At 43.3% G+C, this 19714-nt stretch overlaps 1 protein-coding gene across 1 annotated transcript in view; it reads right to left on the bottom strand.

Annotated features, from left to right (window-relative positions):
- DYNC1LI1 (dynein cytoplasmic 1 light intermediate chain 1) overlaps positions 1-19188 on the bottom strand; it is a 41058-nt gene extending 21870 nt beyond the window's left edge. The window contains exons 1-3 of the mRNA XM_084858255.1: positions 19025-19188; positions 18556-18629; positions 1087-1203 (exon numbers count right to left, since the gene is read on the bottom strand). Coding sequence (XP_084714381.1) covers positions 1087-1203; positions 18556-18629; positions 19025-19179 — 346 coding nt within the window. The 5' untranslated portion in view covers positions 19180-19188. The remainder of the gene's footprint in view (positions 1-1086; positions 1204-18555; positions 18630-19024) is intronic.
- Positions 19189-19714: the final 526 nt, after the last annotated feature.

Genomic DNA, 19714 nt, shown 5'->3' with positions numbered 1-19714 from the left:
GAAACCAACCTTGGAGCGCGGGCTCTGAGGTTGGTTCCCGGAAACCGACGTATCCTATGGCAGTCTAGCCGCTGACTAGCGGACATAGGATTGCTCCCTTAAATACTGACATTCTTGTCAGATTTAAAATTAAGATTGAAAGCTAAGGTGGCCTGGAAGCTGCCAATGTAAAATTCCAGAGAAATTCTCACGTTCATCAGCAGGGTCAGAAATGTATTTTTATCTTTGAAATTGTATTAATAATATATAGTCTGAGAAATTTTAAACAGGTGGAATGAATAGCTTTATTTTGTAATGAATCATAAATGCTCCTCTTTATCTTCATTTAACAGCAGTGGTTTAAACAATTAAGATGACTGGTGGGACCATTTTGATGTTTGTTAGGTTTCAAGAGCTGTTGTGCTCCTTGGGAAAATATTTTGGCAATATACAAAACTTTCAGAATTCTCTGGCATCTGCAGGGCTTTATCTACACTAGGTAGATTGAAATATATGGAAAAGAGTAGAAAAAAGGAGGTTTAAAATGGATAAAGGAGGGAGGGAAGAGGAAAGGTGAAAAGAAAAGGCAAAAAGACTAGGGGGGAAATGGGGTGGGTGAGTTTTTGAAACAAAAGGGAGAAGGAAACAGGAGGCAAAAGCTGAGAAACCAGAGCAGAGGAAAGAGGCAAAATGAAGGCAAGCTAGAAATATCGGACTGAGAAAAATGGCATGGTTTGGTTCAGAGGTGGGAAGGGATTAGAAATCTTAGGAGAAAAAGCGAGGAAGTGGATGATGCAGACAAAGGCTAAAGCAAAATTATGGAGAGTGGAAGGAATAGCAAGTAGGGCTTACTACATGCCATAATCAACAACACCCACAGCCAGCCAATATCCACTCCAATATGGTCCTCCTCTCACAATTCACCCTTTCCAAGCCTGCCAAATCCCTTTTCCACAACAGAAGGAGCAGGCAGCTAGGGCATGTTTTAGGTGGTATCTGGTAGTTGCTGACTACTGAACATGTCATGCATTTGAAAAGGCTAGTATATACCAAAGCAATCAAGAATTTAATATTCTCACTGTTTTTGTTATCTGAACTGGTACTTACCATCTCTGTCTTCATCATGCACACTCAAGTACAAATATTCCATTCCTCTTCCTTTCTTGTATTCCTCAATTCCTTGAAGTTTTCCAATTAAACTAGTTTTACCTGCTCCATCTTCCCCTGGAAAGGTTTAAAAAGTGAGCCTTATTAATATCACATACATACTATATTTCTGGTAATATTTGTCTCAATTTGTGATTTGGGGCGAGCGGAACACTAGGCCTATGCATATTGTGCTTGTCTATGGCACATATTAAATACATAGGTGTAGTACGAGGTATGCTCATTCAAAACAACAACGAACACCTGTCATTAAATGCAAACCTTCCTCCACCACACATACTGGATCATCAGCAAGAAAAAGACCATGATCCCCATGGTCATTTGGCATGGAAAAAGAACAGAGGGACATGGTCCCCTTGGCAGCAGGGCACACCTTGTGACAGGGTAGAATGTTTTGCACTACAACTCCCATGACTCCTGAGCATTAGCTATGCTGACTGAGTCTAATGGGGGTTGTAGTCCCTGGCTTGGGATCAGGTTACCTGAAGGAAGGTTCACCCGGCACCTACATTAAAGTCTTTTGGTGCGAGGTAAATTTTTTTTTAAATTCTCCCAGGCATTTTAAGAACTGGGTTTTTTAAAGTGCTTTTAGTACTTTATTCTGCTAGTGGTTTTAATTTGCTTTTATGTGCTGGAATTGTTTTATTCTTTGCTGCTGGTTTTATCTTGGTTTTATTCTACAGTGTTTTTATTCCTTGCTTTAATGTTCGTATTTAATGTTTTTAATGTATTGCACAATGCCCAGATAACTTTGGTTATTGGGCAGTTTAAAAGTACAGTAACACATCTGGAGGGTGCCAGGTTGCTTAACCCTGATCTAGACAGTGATTTCAAAGTGTGATCAATATATTTCATTCATTTCTTAAATAAAAGTTGACCCCTATACTCCAGCTAAATAAGAAAATAGCTGGCAAACAAAGCACTGTGTGTGGTATTCCAGACATGCATGGGAATTTTTCTGGTGCCCTCTAAGAAGCCCTCCCAACAGATTGGAGGAATCTCCCCAAAGCCGTACCCCATGAAATACAAGTGACTGCCACAGAGGGGAAATCAACACACAGGGCATGTATGTCTGGATCTCAGCAAGGAACTCCTCATATACAGGCAACAAGTGAAGCATAAGTAGCTGAAATGTATGAGCCACTGAAGCAACATCTTTTGCTAAGAGCCTCTCTCCCACGTTCCTAATTTATTTATAAACTTATTTATAGATTGCTATTTTTAGGGCATAGCTCTCACAAGGCAACTTATAATGAAAAAATGTAAAATACAACTAAAACAGCATAAACATTTCAAAATCTAGTCCATTTAAAAAATAATGGAGCAACCTAATAAATAAAAATACCAAACACATGGCAAATAACTCCTTAATTTTAGAACTGCAGCAACTATTGTTATTATTAAAATTTATGTGTTGCTTTCCACCACAAAAAGCATTCTCGAAATAACTTATACACACGATACAGAAATTCTTGATTAACAGGAAAACAACAACCCCATAATCAATATAAACCTCAATCAGCATGATACAAATAAACATCATAAAAACATAATCTAAAAACAATACAAAATGAAACGTGTTCATTCACAAATACATAAAACCTTTTCCCACTCACAGCCTAGAATGAACATCACAAAAGCAGCCCACAACAACTGGGTGATAACTAATGTCCAAATGCAATTTGGTGCAGTTCTACACAAAATATTAGGAGGGGCAACCTCCTGCCTTGGGTTGCTCTTGCAAACAGTATTCATTATGTCTGTGCTTGCCAACCTGCAAAGAAACGTGTCCCACAAGCACAGACAAAGTATTTGTAAATAAAGCTATTAAGTGAGTCACTATGCTAGCTAACCCTTTACAGAAACTAAATCAACCCTAACTGCATGTTTACTAGTAAGAAATATTTAGGATGCAGTCCTATGTCCCCGAAACAGCATCTGAGGGACATAGCATACTTCAGTTCCTGGGATCTGAAGTCGTGACCAGGGCTCTGTCCAGATGGTCCAGAAACTGCGCTCCCTGCTCCCTCCTGCACCCCCTCGTAGACAGCGCAGTTCTTCCCCATCTCCACACTCAGAAATGGAGCACAGAGAGAGGGAAAAGGGGGTGGTCCAAGGGGCAAGGAGGGGAGGAGACTGCAGAAGCCGCTTTACGCAGCTTCCTGTATGCTGCACAGCCTCCCCCAGCCCACGCCGAAGCTCCCCAGCTAGACAGGCAAAATTGTCTAGCCTGTCTAGCCAAAAACGCAAGGCAGCTGGACGTTGTTCTTTTTGAAGTGTCAGTTATATTAAATTAATTAACTTTCTGAAGTGTTTTATTACATTAAAAATAACCTGGCTAAAAATGAAATCTGAATGTAATATACACAAATCTACATCCATAAACTCTTAAAAATGATTAAATACATTTATGTCCGCCTTTCAGGGAGAACCATAATAAAGGAGCTTATAAGATGAGAAAAAACAAGATACAAAAACAATTAAAAACAAGACATTAAAACTGAAAATAATTTAAGAAAACAAGAGAAGTTAGAGTATCAATCCAGTAAAATAGTCATTAAAAAGCAGAACAGATTTTTTTTTTTAATTAAGTTCTGCTTTAAGGAAACCATACAGGGGGGCATACCTACCTTCCAAGGAAAGGGCCACCAGCAAAAAGGCCCTGGCCTTAGTATCTGCCAACCTGATATCTCTTTATGTCAGTCAAAGAGCAGGCCTTGGAGGCCAATCTCAAGGCTCAGACAGGTTCATATGGGTGCAGGCAGTCCTTCAAATACACTGGATGAAAACCATTTAGGTCAGGGGTGCAAAAAGAGCAGCACATTAGGTCATTTCTAGCAGCCACCTAGACTGTCCTGCTGGGAAAACTGTGGCAGCACTGCTCAGCGTTTTCCACAATAGCAAAGGAAACCCCAGGCTTGTGTGCACATGCATTCCCCATGTCAAAGAAAGGGCTTGGGCATTTACTTGTCACCTCACAGAAAAACTCTGATCTACACAATAACTACCAGCCCTTTGATTGATTGATTGCATTTATACCCCGCCTTTTTTCCTCTTGCAAGGAACCCAAGGCGGCTTACATTATCCTCCTCCTCTCCATTTTATACTCACAACAACAACCCTGTGAGGTGGGTTGGGCTGAGAGTGTGTGACTGGCCCAAAGTCACCCAGTGAGCTTCCATGGACGAGTGGGGACTAGAACCCGGATCTCCCAGCTCCTAGTCCAGCACTCTTGCCACTACACCACACTGGCTCTTGCTGATTCTGAGTACATATCTTCCTGTTCCAAGTTAAGTCACCTTGTTTAGTGTCCTTGTTTAATGTGCTAATTGCTCTCCTGCCTCTAAGCAGATATAAATTCTTCAACAGCCACACAACATACAAGACTAGAACTTTGGGATTATGCTCCTAGGTAGTATAAAGGCTCTACTTGATTCTATAGAAATACATTTAGGGCGTAATCCTATCAAGATAGGCAGCTGCCTCTGAACTCAGAGGTGACCACCTATCCAAAGCAAGGCAGGAGAGGCACAGGGGGATCGTTCCCTCCGCGCCTCTCCTGCCTTGCTATTTTTTGCTAGACAGCTGTTTTCAGCTATCTAGCGGCGGTGGGGGGCGGAAGCTGCCATTGGATGTGTTGTATGTGCAGATCCGCTCTCCCCGCCCCGGAATGCCCCCTGGAACGCCCCTTTTCAGTCACTTCGTGCTCCTCTTCTGAGCATGGAGGACAGGGCTTCTCCATGCTGCCTCTGAGGCAGTGCAGACGAGGGGGGAGGTCAGTTTTCTGGGAACCGACCATGGAGTGTGGACTCTGAGGTTGGTTCCTGGAAATGAGCATATCCTATGACCCTCTAGACAGTGTCTAGTGGCCATAGGATTGCTCCCTTAATTGTTATAATTAGTAACCATGCCTGTCCAGAAAATTAATTAGAAACTGGATTTAAATCACCACCAGTTTTAAATTGCCTTAATGTAAATGTCAATCTTCCCTGGATAGAGACCTATTTTTAAAATGGCAAAATACTTAGACAAATACCAATTAGAAACTTCAGTTACTGCTGTTTTAACATTTAAACTAATATACATTTAAATGCTTAAATGCTGGACTTGATTTTAAAAATGGCATCCTATTTTCAGAGCTGGCAAATTAAAAATGACACTTGTTTCTATTAGACCTGTAAGTTGCATAAACATGCATATGCACAGAACCAATCATTCTGAAGACAAAACATGTTCTCTACATGAGGCTACTCAGAAGTTAAGTCCTGCCAATTTCAATGGGGCTTACGACCAGGGAAAACAGCAGCATGCTTAGTAAATACTCAGTGTGGTGTGCTTTTGTGATAGGGTAGATATGGGCTATAATGGTCTTTTTTCCTTGCTGATCCAATTACTCCATAAAGTTGAGTACCAGCAGTGCCACTAACCCAAAAGAGAGCTCAAATGCAGTTAAATGCAGAAGTTAAACTACTTCCCCAGGCAAAGGGAGGGGAGGGTAGACAAGGTAGAAATGAAATGACACCAATTTAAAGTGTAAATTGATTTAAGAATAAAATTCCCACAGCAGCATATAATTGATATTTTTAAACAATAAAACAAGTATATTGGTGAACTGCATGCAAATTACAGTTGAAATGTATTTTGCAACACCACCACAGAATATACTTGAAAAATGAACTAGTTTATATTAAATATGCCAAGAAGGAAAAGTTTATACAGGAAACTCATGTGACACATACCTTGAACAAAAATTTGTTTCCCACCACCACCCCTTAATAGAAAAACTGGATGCATACTTTCTTTAGCTAGAAGCAGGAGCAACAGCAATATGATCCTGTAGCCAGATCTTTAATGCGTTTACTCAGAAGAATGAAATGCGATGGGACATCTTCCTTGGCAAGTACACTAAAGATGGCAGCCCTGTGCCACTTAACAAAACATAATACATCTTCACTGGAATTTTTATGAAGAATTTTAATAGCAGTTTGAATTCTTCCTCATGCTAACACTAATCAATGGGTTGGATCTAGATTTAGGCATGTGTAACTGGACTGGCAGAGATGGACTTCTATGCTCTTGCCAGCCCCCGCCCCCAATCCTACACAGAGGGTCAGGGGGCACTATTTAATGAGGCAGGCTGTGATGCAGGAGCTGAGGGGGAAGCCCCAAAATCTGGGTGGATGCACCTGGGTGGATGCACCACAGGGATTGTGGAAGTGCCAGTACGACATTTCCTATGTGTCGCCTGACCTCCCCACCCCGCACTCCAATGTACCATGGCTAGACAGCCAAAATTGGCTGTCTAGCTGTGAATGCAGGACGATCCCCTCCATGTTCCTCCTGCCATGCATGGGATAGGGGGTCACCTCCGAGTTTGGAGGCAGCCACCTATCCCTATAGGATTGCTCCCTCCACTAGTCACACTTATTTCCCACTGAAATCAATAGAACTTCAGTTAGACATTACTTACTTTTCACATTGATTTCAATGGGATCTAACTTCTGGATCCAACTCAGTGTTTTTGTACATCCTGAATGCTCCTGATATGACAGGTGACAAGTCTAAAATAAATAACTTGATTGATTCTAAGCACTCTTCCCATTTGTTGATCAATTACCAATAGGCCATCTATAAGCCTATCATCTTATAATAATGAGGTATAATATCTCTACCTCCCACACTTCTACTGCAGAAAAACTGTAGCACACTGATGCCAAATATTCAACTATGCTCAATTTCATGCAATTAAACACAGTGGCATTCTAGGACAGCCACTCTTACTTTCTTACTTACTTAATATAGCCCACAAATAGAAACTCCAGCACCTCTAATGAATAAGACTAGTTACTCCTATGTTCTGTACAACACCCAGCATGCATCAGTACTAAAACATTGTATAGCATTTATTAGGGCATTATTTGCACATTTGATCATGCTGAATTAGCCTGAGGCAAATGAATCAAAACAAGAAGTCCTTTTTGAGACTCCCAAAATGTAACTGAGCCAGCCAGCAAAATTGTTACCCTAGGCTCAGTAACATGCAGATCAAAGAAAAATGGAAAAATCACAGTAAGCACCAAGAGCTAAGATTTCAAGGGAGAGAAAGGCCAGAGAACTAAAGAGCCATTTAAAAAGAAAAAAGAAAAAAAGTGTAGTCCCACTGGTGCCTCTTACTTTAAACAAACGCCACTCAGGATGCGGTGAACAGCCCAGAAGATTACCCACTATGCACATTGTCAGAAACAGCGTCACACCACCACCTACTGACTTAATCAACAAGTGGTAATACGTACAGAGGAATTCATGTCTCCTCATGGAGGCTGTCTCAAGTGACTGCTTTTTTTTCTTAAGTTTTTCATCAGGGTGCACAGAAAGTGGCCAGGATGGAATGATTTAAATCAAAATGTATGGATTCAAGGTGATTTAAATCCATTATTTACATCAGCAAGAAAAAAAGGTTGCTTTAGAGTTTCCCATTAATACTTCATATATTTTCTAAAGAATGGTACAGACCTAACCACTAAACAATGTTAATTTACAACTACGGTATTATTTACACTGTTTAATTCTAACAACTAGACTTTACATCTCTTTGTTACACTGTATATGTTTGCATGTATACTTTTTACTTATAGAAGGAATGTTCTTAAAATATTCCCATATGGATCACTTTTATGTCCATGAGCACCCAAGGCAGCTTGTGAGGTTAAAGTATCAGAATACAGGATCCTGTGAATTGGACAATTTTGTATTTTCTTCTTTCCAGAGTTCTCTTTCATTCTGTCTTAGCCCAGCCCCACCATCATAAAAACGAAGCAGCAAACAAAAATGATATGCCTATGACCAACAAGCAGGTCCAATAGTTACTGGGCAGACTAAAACAGTTTATTTTGATTGGGTGAAAATGAGATGCTTATGTTCAGTAGGTGGAGTGTAAATACTCATATTCATAAATGATCAGGTTGGTTCTTCATTTACATAGGAACACCAGTTTTAACTCCATGTGTCTGGTAGAGCCACTGATTCAGTTTAAAAATTAACTGTTCAGCTAACATGCTGATATCCAGATTTAATATAATTATTAAAGAGAAAATCGAATTATGTTTAATTCAACATCTGATTTAAAAAATAAGTCACTGATATTTATCTGCCCTGGAAGTGGCCAAAATGCTATCATAGATATGTGGCTTTGTAATAGGTGAGTCGTCAGAGACAAGTCTGGCAAAGTTCTTAGGAGCTTCATTGCTGTTCCACTTTTCAGATCTGCGCCTGATTATTTTTACACATTAAAGATGCAAGTCTTGAGCTATTTTCAAAGTGCTTTCCTGCATTTATTTGGGGTGGAGGGGGGAGACATTAGTAGGAACAGACAATTTTGGAAATAGTGTATGTCTTAAAAACACTTCAACATGGAATTTAACCTCCCCACTGCACTGCCGCTGCCACAAAAAAGTATTTCTCTATCAAGTCTATCCAGCTTTCATGGACTAGAGCAGCCTTCCCCATCCTGGTGCCCTCCAGATGTTTTAGACTTCAACTCCCACCAGCCCCAGCCAGCATGGAAAAAATGGTCAGGAATGCTGGGAATTCTCATCCAAAACATCTGGAAAGACCAAGCTGGGGAAACTGGACTAGGGTCCTCTTCAACAGATGCAACTTTAAGGTACCACAAGACACTGTTGTTTTTTGGCTGCAACACAGACTAACAAGGGTAAACCTATGGAAATTCTGTTGTCAGTCTATGTCCCCTAAGCAAGTTAAGCACAATTTCATTAAAGCGTTAACTTATTGTAACTAGTCCTAGAAATTGCAACTCTTCATTGCTCAGATATTTTTGAGCATCTTATACAGCATGCCACACAAAGTGTGCGATGCTGATATTGCCAATGTTTCTAAAACAGACTTACACTGGTGGACTTCAAGTAGTAACAGTGTGTAGAAACACAGATATTTATTTAAATAATTGATTGTTATAGTGCCCAATAGCCAAAGCTCTCTGGGAGGTTAACAAAATTAAAACCATAAAAATACAATATAAAATATCATAGATTAAAACTACAAAATAAAAATACAACCAGAGTAAAACCTAGCAGCAGTGCAGATTTTATTTCTTTATTTAAAACATTTTATCCCACCCTATACTTAATTCAGGTGACCATTATATCTACTACTGTGGGCAAGAATCCCTTAGAAGAAATGGAGTAGCACTCATAGTCAATAAAAAGGTGGGAAAAGCAGTACTGGGGTACAATCTCAAAAATGACAGAATGATCTCAGTACGAATCCAAGGCAAACCATTCAACATCACAGTAATTCAAGTCTATGCCCCAACCACTGAGGCCGAAGAAGCTGAGGTTGATCGGTTCTATGAAGACCTACAACACCTTCTAGAACTAACACCAAAAAAAGATGTCCTCTTCATCATAGGGGACTGGAATGCTAAAGTAGGAAGTCAAGAAATCAGCGGGATAACAGGCAAGCATGGCCTTGGTGTACAAAATGAAGCAGGACAAAGGCTAATAGAGTTTTGCCAAGAGAACACACTGATCATAGCAAACACTCTTTTCCAACAGCACAAGAGACGACTCTACACATGGACATCACCAGATGGTCAGTATCGAAATCAGACTGATTATGTACTTTGCAGCCAAAGATGGAGAAGCTCTATACAGTCAGTAAAAACAAGACCTGGAGCTGACTGTGGCTCAGATCATGAGCTGCTTCTTGCAAAATTTCGGCTTAAATTGAAGAACGTCGGGAAAACCACTAAACCATTCAGGTATGACCTAAATCGTATCCCTGATGAATATACAGTGGAGGTGAGGAATAGATTTAAGGGATTAGACTTGACAGACGGAGTGCCAGAGGAACTATGGACAGAGGTCCGTAACATTGTTCAGGAGGCAGCAACTCAATCCATCCCAAAGAAAAAGAAATGCAAGAAAGCAAAGTGGCTGTCTGATGAGGCTTTACAAGTAGCTGAGGAAAGAAGGGAAGCGAAAAGCAAGGGAGAAAGGGGAAGATATATCCAACTGAATGCAGCGTTCCAGAGAACAGCAAGGAGAGACAAGAAGGCCTTCTTAAATGAACAATACAAAGAAAACGAGGAAAACAACAGAATGGGAAAGACTAGAGATCTTTTCAAGAAAATCGGAGATCTCAAGGGAACGTTTTGTGCAAAGATGGGCATGATAAAGGACAAAGAAGGCAGGGACCTAACAGAAGCAGATGAGATTAAGACGAGGTGGAAAGAATACACAGAAGAACTATACAGGAAAGATCTTAATGTCCCTGATAGCCATGTTAGTGCAGTCACTGAACTTGAGCAGGACATCCTAGAGAGTGAAGTCAAGTGGGCCTTAGGAAGCATTCCTAACAACAAAGCTAGCGGAGATGACAGCATTCCAGCTGAGCTATTTAAAATCCCAAAAGATGATGCTGTTAAAGTGCTGCACTCAATATGCCAACAAATCTGGAACACTCAACAGTGGCCACAAGACTGGAAAAGGTCAGTTTATATTCCAATTCCAAAGAAGGGCAACGCCAAAGAGGGTTCAAACTACCGCACAATTGCGCTCATTTCACATGCCAGCAAGGTGATACTCAAAATCCTACAAGCTAGGCTTCAGCAGCATGTGAACCGAGAACTACCGGAAGTACAAGCTGGGTTTCGAAGAGGCAGAGGAACTAGAGATCAAATCGCCAACATTCACTGGATCATGGAGAAAGCAAGAGAATTCCAGAAAAATGTCTATTTCTGCTTCATTGACTATGCTAAAGCCTTTGATTGTGTGGATCACAACAAACTGTGGCAAATTCTTAAAGGGATGGGAGTACCAGACCACCTTACCTGTCTCCTGAGAAACCTGTATAAGGGTCAAGCAGCAACAGTAAAAACTGGACATAGAACAACCAATTGGTTCAAAATTGGGAAAGGAGTACAACAAGGCTGTATATTGTCGCCCTGCTTATTTAATTTATATGCAGAGTGCATCATGAGAAACGCCGGGTTGGATGAATCAGAGGTCGGAATTAAGATTGCTGGGAGAATTATCAACAACCTCTGATATGCAGACGATACCACCCTAATGGCAGAAAGCGAAGAGGATCTCAAGAGCCTCTTGTTGAGGGTGAAAGTGGAGACTGCAAAAGCTGGCTGGTTTGAAACTCAACATTAAAACTCAACATTAAAAAAACAAATATCATGGCATCTGGCCCCATCACTTCCTGGCATATAGGAGGGGAAGAAATGGAAGCAGTGACAGATTTTACTTTCTTGGGCTCCAAGATCACCGTAGACGGTGACTGTAGCCATGAAATTAAAAGACACGTGCTCCTTGGGAGGAAAGCTATGGCAAACCTAGACAGCATAGTAAGAAGCAGAGACATCACCTTGCTGACAAAGGTTCATATAATCAAAGCTATGGCTTTCCCAGTAGCAATGTATGGCTGTGAGAGTTGAACTATAAGGAAGGCTGAGCATCAAAGAATTGATACTTTCTAACTGTGGTGCTGGAGAAGAGTCTTACGAGTCCCCTGGACTGCAAGGAGGTCAAATCAGTCAATCCTAAAGGAAATCAACCCTGAGTGCTCATTGGAAGGACAGATACTGAAGCTGAACCTCAAATATTTTGGCCACCTAATGCAAAGAGAAAAGTCACTGGAAAAGACCCTGATGCTGGGAAAGACTGAAGGCAAAAGGAGAAGGGGATGGCAGAGGATGAGATGGCTAGATAGCATCACCGATGCAATGAATATGAACTTGAGCACACTCAGGGAGAGAGCGGAGGACAGGAAGGCCTGGCGTGCTATGGTCCATGGGGTCACGAAGAGTTGGACACGACTTAACGACTGAACAACAACAACAAAAATATCATTAAGATGTCAGATAAAATCAATGTAAACAGTATAAAACAATAAATAATTTAAACAGCCAAAGAAACAACCCTATGGCCACTAGACGCTGTCTAGAGGGCCACAGGATATGCTGTATTCCGGGAACTGACCTCAGAGTCCATGTTTCAAGGTCGGTTCCCAGAAATCTGACCTCATCCATCATCCACGCTCAGAAGACAAGCATGGAGAAACTGAAAAGGGGTGGGGCTGGGAGACATTACAGGGTGGGGAGAGCGGAGCTGCACATATGACATATCCTATGTGTCATACAGCAGCTTCCCCTCCCGGTTGGCCTCCCCGCCGCTAGACAGCGAAAAACAGCTAGCGAAAAAGAGCAAGGCAGCAGAGGTGTAGAGGGAACAATCCCCCAGTGCCTCTCCTGCCTTGCTTTGGATAGGCAATCGCCTCTGAGGTCAGAGGCAGCTGCCTATCTAGTTAGGATTGCACCCTAAAAGCATATTAAACCATTAAACAAGCCAATACCAATTTTAAAAAATCTAAAACAATAAAACACTTAAACAACGTGCAACTTTAGGGAATTCAATTAGCCCTCAAATGCATTGATGAAAAGCCATGTTTTAACTTGGTGCTGAAATGAAACCAACTTCTGTGCAAATTGGGCCTCCAAGGGGAGGGCATTCCACAACCAGGCTGTCACAGCAGAGAACTCCCTCTCCCACATCCCACCATAATGTATGTCTTGCACTGGTGGGATGCAGAAGAGGGCTCCGCTGACAGATCTCAATCCTCAGGCAGGCATATATAGGGAGAGGCACTCCCTCAAATACTGAGGTCCCAAACCGCTTAGGGCTTTAAATGTCATCACCAGCACCTTATATTCCAACTGGAAGCATATTGGCAGCCAGTGCAATTCCTTTAAAACTGATGTTACAAGATCTTTACGATTTGTTCCAGTCAACAGTCTAGCTGCTGCATTTTGCACTAGCTGCAACTTCCAAGTCATCTTCAAGGGCAGCCCCAAATAAAGTGCATTGCAGTAGTCTAATCACAAGGTTACCAGCGTATGCACAACTGTGGTTAAGTTATCCCTGTCCAGGAAAGGACGTAGCTTGCAGATCAGCCAAAGCTGGCCCCAAGTACTCTGGGCCACAGAGTCCACCTGGGGCTCCAGTGACAGGAACGGATCTAGGAGTATTCCCAAACTATGCACCTGCTCCTTCAGGGAGAGTGCAACCCTATCCAGGACAGGTCGCTTACCCAATTCCCAGACTCAGGAACCACCAATCCACAGAGCTTCCGTCTTGTCAGGATTTAGCTTCAGTTTATTGGCCCTCATCCAGCCCATTACAGCCTTCAGGCACTGGTCGAGCACCTTCACTGCCCCAGCTGACTCCGACAACAAGGAGAAGTAGAGCTGAGCTTCATCAGCATACTGGTGACACCCCATCCCAAAACTCCTAATGACTTCACCCAACAGCTTCATATAGATGCTGAAGAGCATGGGGATAGAATAGAACCTTGTGGCACTGCACAGCTTTAGTCATGGGGTAGAACAAGAATCCCACAATATCATTCTCTGGAATTGGCCCTGCAGGTTTTATTTAAAATTCAATAGCAGATTTAAGACAGAAGACCTAAAAAAACTGGAATGCTAAAAATGCCTGAGAAAATAGGAAGATCTTCACCTGACACGAGAAAGAGTACAACATAGGTGCCAGGCAAACCTCTGTGTATCATTGTATATTGATACAATGTTCAGAATTTTATGGTACATAACATTTAAATGAAAATATAGCTGTAAAGAATAATTTAAAGTTAGCTGCAAGACATGCTTCTCTGGTTTTGATGTAACAATCTTGGTCTGATAGACCACAGTTTATTGACCTAAGAATGAGCTGCTTGCCCACACGGTCTCTCCTTCCCTTGGTTCAATAACCTGATTTGCAATCAGGGAATAAGTTACTCAGACCCAGTTGTTTAACCCAATTGCTGAGGCTGAGTGGGAGCGAGTGCTTTCAACAACCCAGGAACCCAACAACAACTCATGGACGATTGCTGAGTTAACTCTGGGTTGTTTAATCCCCTACACAACCCAGACTTCCTGAGTTTGGATGTCATGAAACAAACTAGGAATGGGGGCATTCCTGGGTTTTTTAATGAAGTAGAAGCAACAAATACACTGGAGGCAACACCCTTTCTCGCTCCTGCACAGCCATGGCAATTCCTGGTTTAAATAACCCAGGACTTGCCACTATGTGCAAACCAGGTCATTGTTTCCCAGTTCAGAAGTAAGGAAACTGTGGTTTAAACAAATAACCATCATAGCATGGAAGCTGGGCATGTGGAGGGAGGATGAAATGCACAGACACAACTCATTTTCAGGCCAAGAAACTGGTTTATTGGCCTGAGTTGTTACATCTGAACCAGGGCCTTAGCATATTAAAAATGTAAAGATCTCATATTAAAATAAAAGATGAGCCTGTTCACATTCCACAGTGTTTGGTTAAATAATAACCTATCGTCATTTAAATACAAAACTCTGCATAATCAGATACTAAGCAGAAATAACTGAAGATGCCAAGATGAAGCACCTCCTGGAAAGGAAAAAAGGATGTTAATTCTGAGAGGCCTACATTTACAAAATACTTGATTGAGGTTTCTCCTATAAGAGTTATTTTACATCAATTCAATATGATGACCAGTGCTAACCATAAAGATAGCCTGAGTTCCTTTTTAATTGGGACATAAAACCAGGGGTTGAAGCCACTCTTAAGTGGGAACCCCAATAAGCCCCATAATTAATTGGTGTCAAATATAATGCTTTCCTGAGATGGCTGATGGTGGAATTGCTCCCAATAGAGGAGGAGCCGCGGGGTGGCGGAGTGGAACAATTCAATCTATATATCCTGTTCCCATCTCTTAAATGTGGTTGCAAGATTGAATGTTTTGACTGCACAAGCCCTCAGTTATCTAAAAAAGGTAATGTACCCTCACACTGCATTTTAATCCTCCTAGATACCTTATTACCTACTAGACATGAATGACTATCAAATCATTCATTCATTTCATTCATTCATTACATTTCTATACCATCCAATAGCCAAAGCTCTCTGAAAGGTTCACAAAAAAACCCAGAACCCTAATACACAGCATAATAAAACATAATATAAAACATTTGACATACAGAAATTTAAAACCATTTGGAACAGCTAAAACAATAGGAATGAAATACCAGGACCCAACAGAATCATAGGGTTGGAAGGGGCCTACAAGACCATCGAGTCCAACCCCCTGTTCAGTGCAGGAAGCCTGATTCCCAGGCAGTCTCCCATCCAAGTACTAACCAGGGCTGACCCTGCTTAGCAATAAAAAACAACTCACATTAAAAAGCCCCATCATATGCCGACAAATGCCTGGGAGTAAAGTCTTAACCTGCCGCTGAAAATATAACAATGTTGGCACCAGGCAGACCTCACTGGGGAGAGCATTCTACGATTGGGGGGCAACCACTTAGAAGGCCCTCTAAACTGTTGCCATCCTCTGAACCTTCCTTGGAGGAGGGCCTCAGATGTCAATCACGGTGTATAGGCAGGTTCACACCGGGAGAAGTGCTCCATCACATACTGCAGTCCTGAACCCTGTAATGCTTTATAGGTCAAGACCAGAACCTTGAGTTGGACTCAAACATGCAGGCAGCTAGTACAAGCGAGCCAGAATCAGTGTTATATGCTCAGACCTTCTGGTCCCTGCTAGAAATCTGGCCACCACATTTTGCACAAGCTGCAGCTTCTGAACTGTCTTCAAGGGCAGCCCCACATAGACTGCATTGCAGTAATCTAACTTGGAGATAACCAGAACATAAACTACTGAAGCCAGGTTATTCCTGCACAGATAGGGGTATAAGTGGGCCACCAGCTGAAGCTAGTAGAAGGCACTCCATGCCATTGAGGCTTCCTGAGCCTCAAGTGACAATGATGACTTCAGGAGAACTCCCAAGCTATGAATCTGCTCCTTTAGGGGAAGTGTAACCCAATCCAGAACAAGATGAACGCCCTCCACTGGTCAGAAGAACCACACACTAACACTATCTCGGCCTTGTCTGGATTGAGTTTCAGTTTAACAGCCCTCATCCAGTCCATTGTCACAGTCAGGCACTGATCTACCACATCTACAGCCTGACTTTACGACAATGAAAAGGAGAAACAGAGCTGTCTGTCATCAGCATACTGATGGCAATGCACTTCAACACACCAGATGACCCCATTCAATGGTTTCATATAGTTGTTAAATAGGATATCGTGGTTGATGGTATCGAAAGCCACCACAAGATCAAGGAGAATCAACAAGGTCATACCCCCCCGCCTCTCTCCTGACATAGGTCATCATAAGGAGCAATACAGCTGTTTCTGTGACACAACGCTGCCTGAACCCCACTGAAATGGATCCAAATTATCAGTCTTATCCAAGAGTATCTGGAGGTGGTTGGCTACCACCCACTCAGGGACCTTGCCAAGGAAAGGAACATTTGCCACCAGCCTAAAGTTGTTAAAAGCCTCTGGATCCAGGGAGGATTTCTTCAGCAGTAGTCTCACCGCCATCTCTTTCAGGCAGCCCAGGGCACAAAATTTCTTTACAGAACAGGCATATATAGTGACCAGAGAGAAGAGAATATCTTCCTTGTAGAATCACTTGACTATTTGTTGTCTAAATTATGATATGATAAAACATGATAAAGCTCTCAATAGTATTGACAATATAAAATGTTGCTCAGAACCAGAACTTAAATCAATTTGACTTATGGAATTCATTGCCACCAAATGATGGAAAGCTAGGACAAATAGCCAATATTTTGTAAAAGTTAAATTCTTGGGAACGCAAGTCCATTAATGGTTACAACCTATGATATCTAAAAGTATAACCTCCATTCAGATGCTGGGACACTTTCCCATCATGCCCTGTTTTCAAGTTTCCCAGAAGTACCTGGTCAGCCAGTGCTGATGACAGAAGTGATAGTCTCTTGGATCTAAACAACCAAAGAAATTCTTATTTTTAATGTATACAAAAATCAATAACTCACACTACATAACTGACAAAAAAATTCCCATCCACAAGCAATCCACTTATAGTACAAAGCTAGCAGACTACTCCTCTGAAGTCCCACTGAATCTAATAGGACTTACTCCCAGGTAAGTGGCTAGAGGATTGCAACCTCTGGCTACAAAACATTGTCTGTTATTAGCTCTACTTACCTTATCTGGTCCTTTCACCATTTATCTGTATTTTGCAGAACCCTGAGTTTTCCTGCCAATTTTCCTAGCATTACCTATGAAAACTATGTGTGCATCTGCTCTCCTTCCAAAGTTTATTTCCAGCACAAGCAGAAACAAAATTCTTTCTTGTCTCTGCATGTTGCTGTTCTGCTATTTGCATCAAGCAGTACAGAGAGCATTTTTAAGTTTGCTATGCCCAGCAGCAGGCTAGGGTTGTTATTCACAAATATTTCATATTAAAATCAGCTGGCAGACAGGACACCAAGGGAATTATTTTTGGTCATCTTCACATACAAATGTTCTGGTCAATTTCACTCCATAGAGGGAAAACCCCAATGTGTCTCTATCCTCCACTCTTAGCAAAATTAACTGGGCCAGAAGCTGCTTGAAATAGCCAACTGAAGTGCTGACCCATATGGGTCTACCCATAAAGAGACACTTTAGCTTACTATTTCAAGAAACAAGCTTGCCGGGCCACTAGGTCCGTTCACACACTGTCAGGAAAGCAAGGGAGTTTTTTTTGTTTGTTTTTACATTGTACTAATTTCTCAATTGACAAAACCCAGGACCTCACCAGGGACAACGACTCAGTATACGAAGCAGACTGTACCTGCTGTTAATGGGACATCTCACCAAGAAGCACACACCTGCTGATGCACTGTAACACACCCAAATCTCAGCTTCAACCAAAACTCCAGTGAGAGGATCACTTTTACTGACACATAAACATACACACACACCCAAAGGAGGAGCTGGCCATATCTAATGGGTGGAGGCACCGAGGCATAACACAAGCCAGCATCAGCCAGACAAGCTGCCGCTGACACATAATGTGACAACAATGCTGTCGACAGGCCTTACGCATGCAGGCTAGGCTTACTCCAGTAGTCTGCCAGCCAGTCAACAAATAGCAGAGGCCACTGGAAGCCAGATTTAAAGCATTACACCATCGTTGTTCACCGAAACAGTAAAAATAAAGGAGACTTAAACACCGAGCTAGTGGTGTATTTTCATTCAGCAAAGAGAATCAGCACCAGATCCTGCATAAGGGGGAGCATGGTGCGATCAATGAACCGCTGCAGCTACCCCTCCCTTCTGCACAACCTACAAACACAACGCGGTCCCTTGCAAGCATTCCTCACACGCCCTCCGTCCTAAACGCAACAACAGCGAAAAAGAGGTCCAGCCCTCTAATTAATAAGTAAAAGGCTGGGAGAAGGGAAAACAAACGAATAAACAAAACAAACAGGTACGGATGAAGGGGAGAAGAGGGACCACTCACCCAGCAGGACGACGTTTTTCCCCGAAGGCAGTTTAGATCGGGAACGAGTGGACACTTCGCTGAGGATGCAGGACCTGCCGCGAGATTGGGAAAAACAAAACCAAGGAAGCCGATGAGGAAAGGGAAAGGTCTGTGGGGAAAGAGCCACGTTCCTGCTACGCCGCGAGGAGGTGCAGCAGGACGATGGCTTAGGGGGAAGAAGTGGGCGGGAGGGACAGAGAGAGAAAGAGAGATCTGCGGCGAAAGAAGATACCACCCCTGCGAGGAGGAGGAGACCCGCAACATGGCGCAGGGGGCATTCATAGATACCCCCCCCCCGAAAAAAATGAGTGGCGAGGGGCACCCGGGGAGACACCAGACGAAGCAGGGCGGGCGCGAGGAGCACCTGGCCCGCGGCGGGGATGGGGAGGGGCTGCCGGCTACTAACGGTCCCTCTCCGGAGCCGCCGGGGGAAGGGGGGCTCAATTACCAAAGATTCTGCCCGTCGTCCTCGTCGCCCCCCGCTCGCGAGTCTGCGCCGCCGCCATTTGTAGCGTTGAAGGCGGCAGCCCCGTAGCCCGAGCCCAGCCCCGGCGAAGAAGAGGAACCGAAGGAGCCGGCTCGTCCTCCTACCGCCGCCGCCATCTTCGCTCTGCGTACACACACACCACGGGAGCGCGCGCGGCCGAGCGCGCGCCCTTTTCTCCCCCTCCCCCGGCAAGAAGGCCGCCGCCGCTTTCCTTCTCCTCAATGAACGACAGGAGCGGGCGGCCGTCGCGGCAGAGGCATTGACAAGAACCCGGATGTTGGGACTGGACGCGGAGTGGGCGGGTCTGGAGCTGGCAAGGCGCGGAGAAGTGGGCGCTCGCTCGCGCTCTCTTCCGACCGCCCCGCCCCCGCCGTGGCGGCTGCTGCTGCTGCCTCCTCAGCAGCCCGGGCTCTCTGCTGAGCCTCCCTTCACTGGCTGGGTTATTCGTGTTGTTGGCTCGGTGGGTGACGAAAACAAAGAGCGGGAAGGCCGCCTGACACGTTGGTCACAAACCCAGTAGGCCGACGGCCCCACTCACGCACTCCCAGCACGCCCTAGGCAGGTCCAGCGCCCCTGGCAGGTCCATTGAAGCCTTCGTGTGAGGGGCTTTTGTTTGTTGGCAAGGGAAGAGGCCACGCAAAGCATCGCTGA

This window comes from Heloderma suspectum, chromosome 5, assembly GCF_057233095.1.
Source record: "Heloderma suspectum isolate Gila_16-S chromosome 5, 16-S_ref, whole genome shotgun sequence".
NCBI lineage: Eukaryota > Metazoa > Chordata > Lepidosauria > Squamata > Helodermatidae > Heloderma > Heloderma suspectum.
The sequence above is the reverse complement of the archived record's forward strand: the minus strand, read 5'-3'. Positions and strand labels throughout refer to the sequence as shown.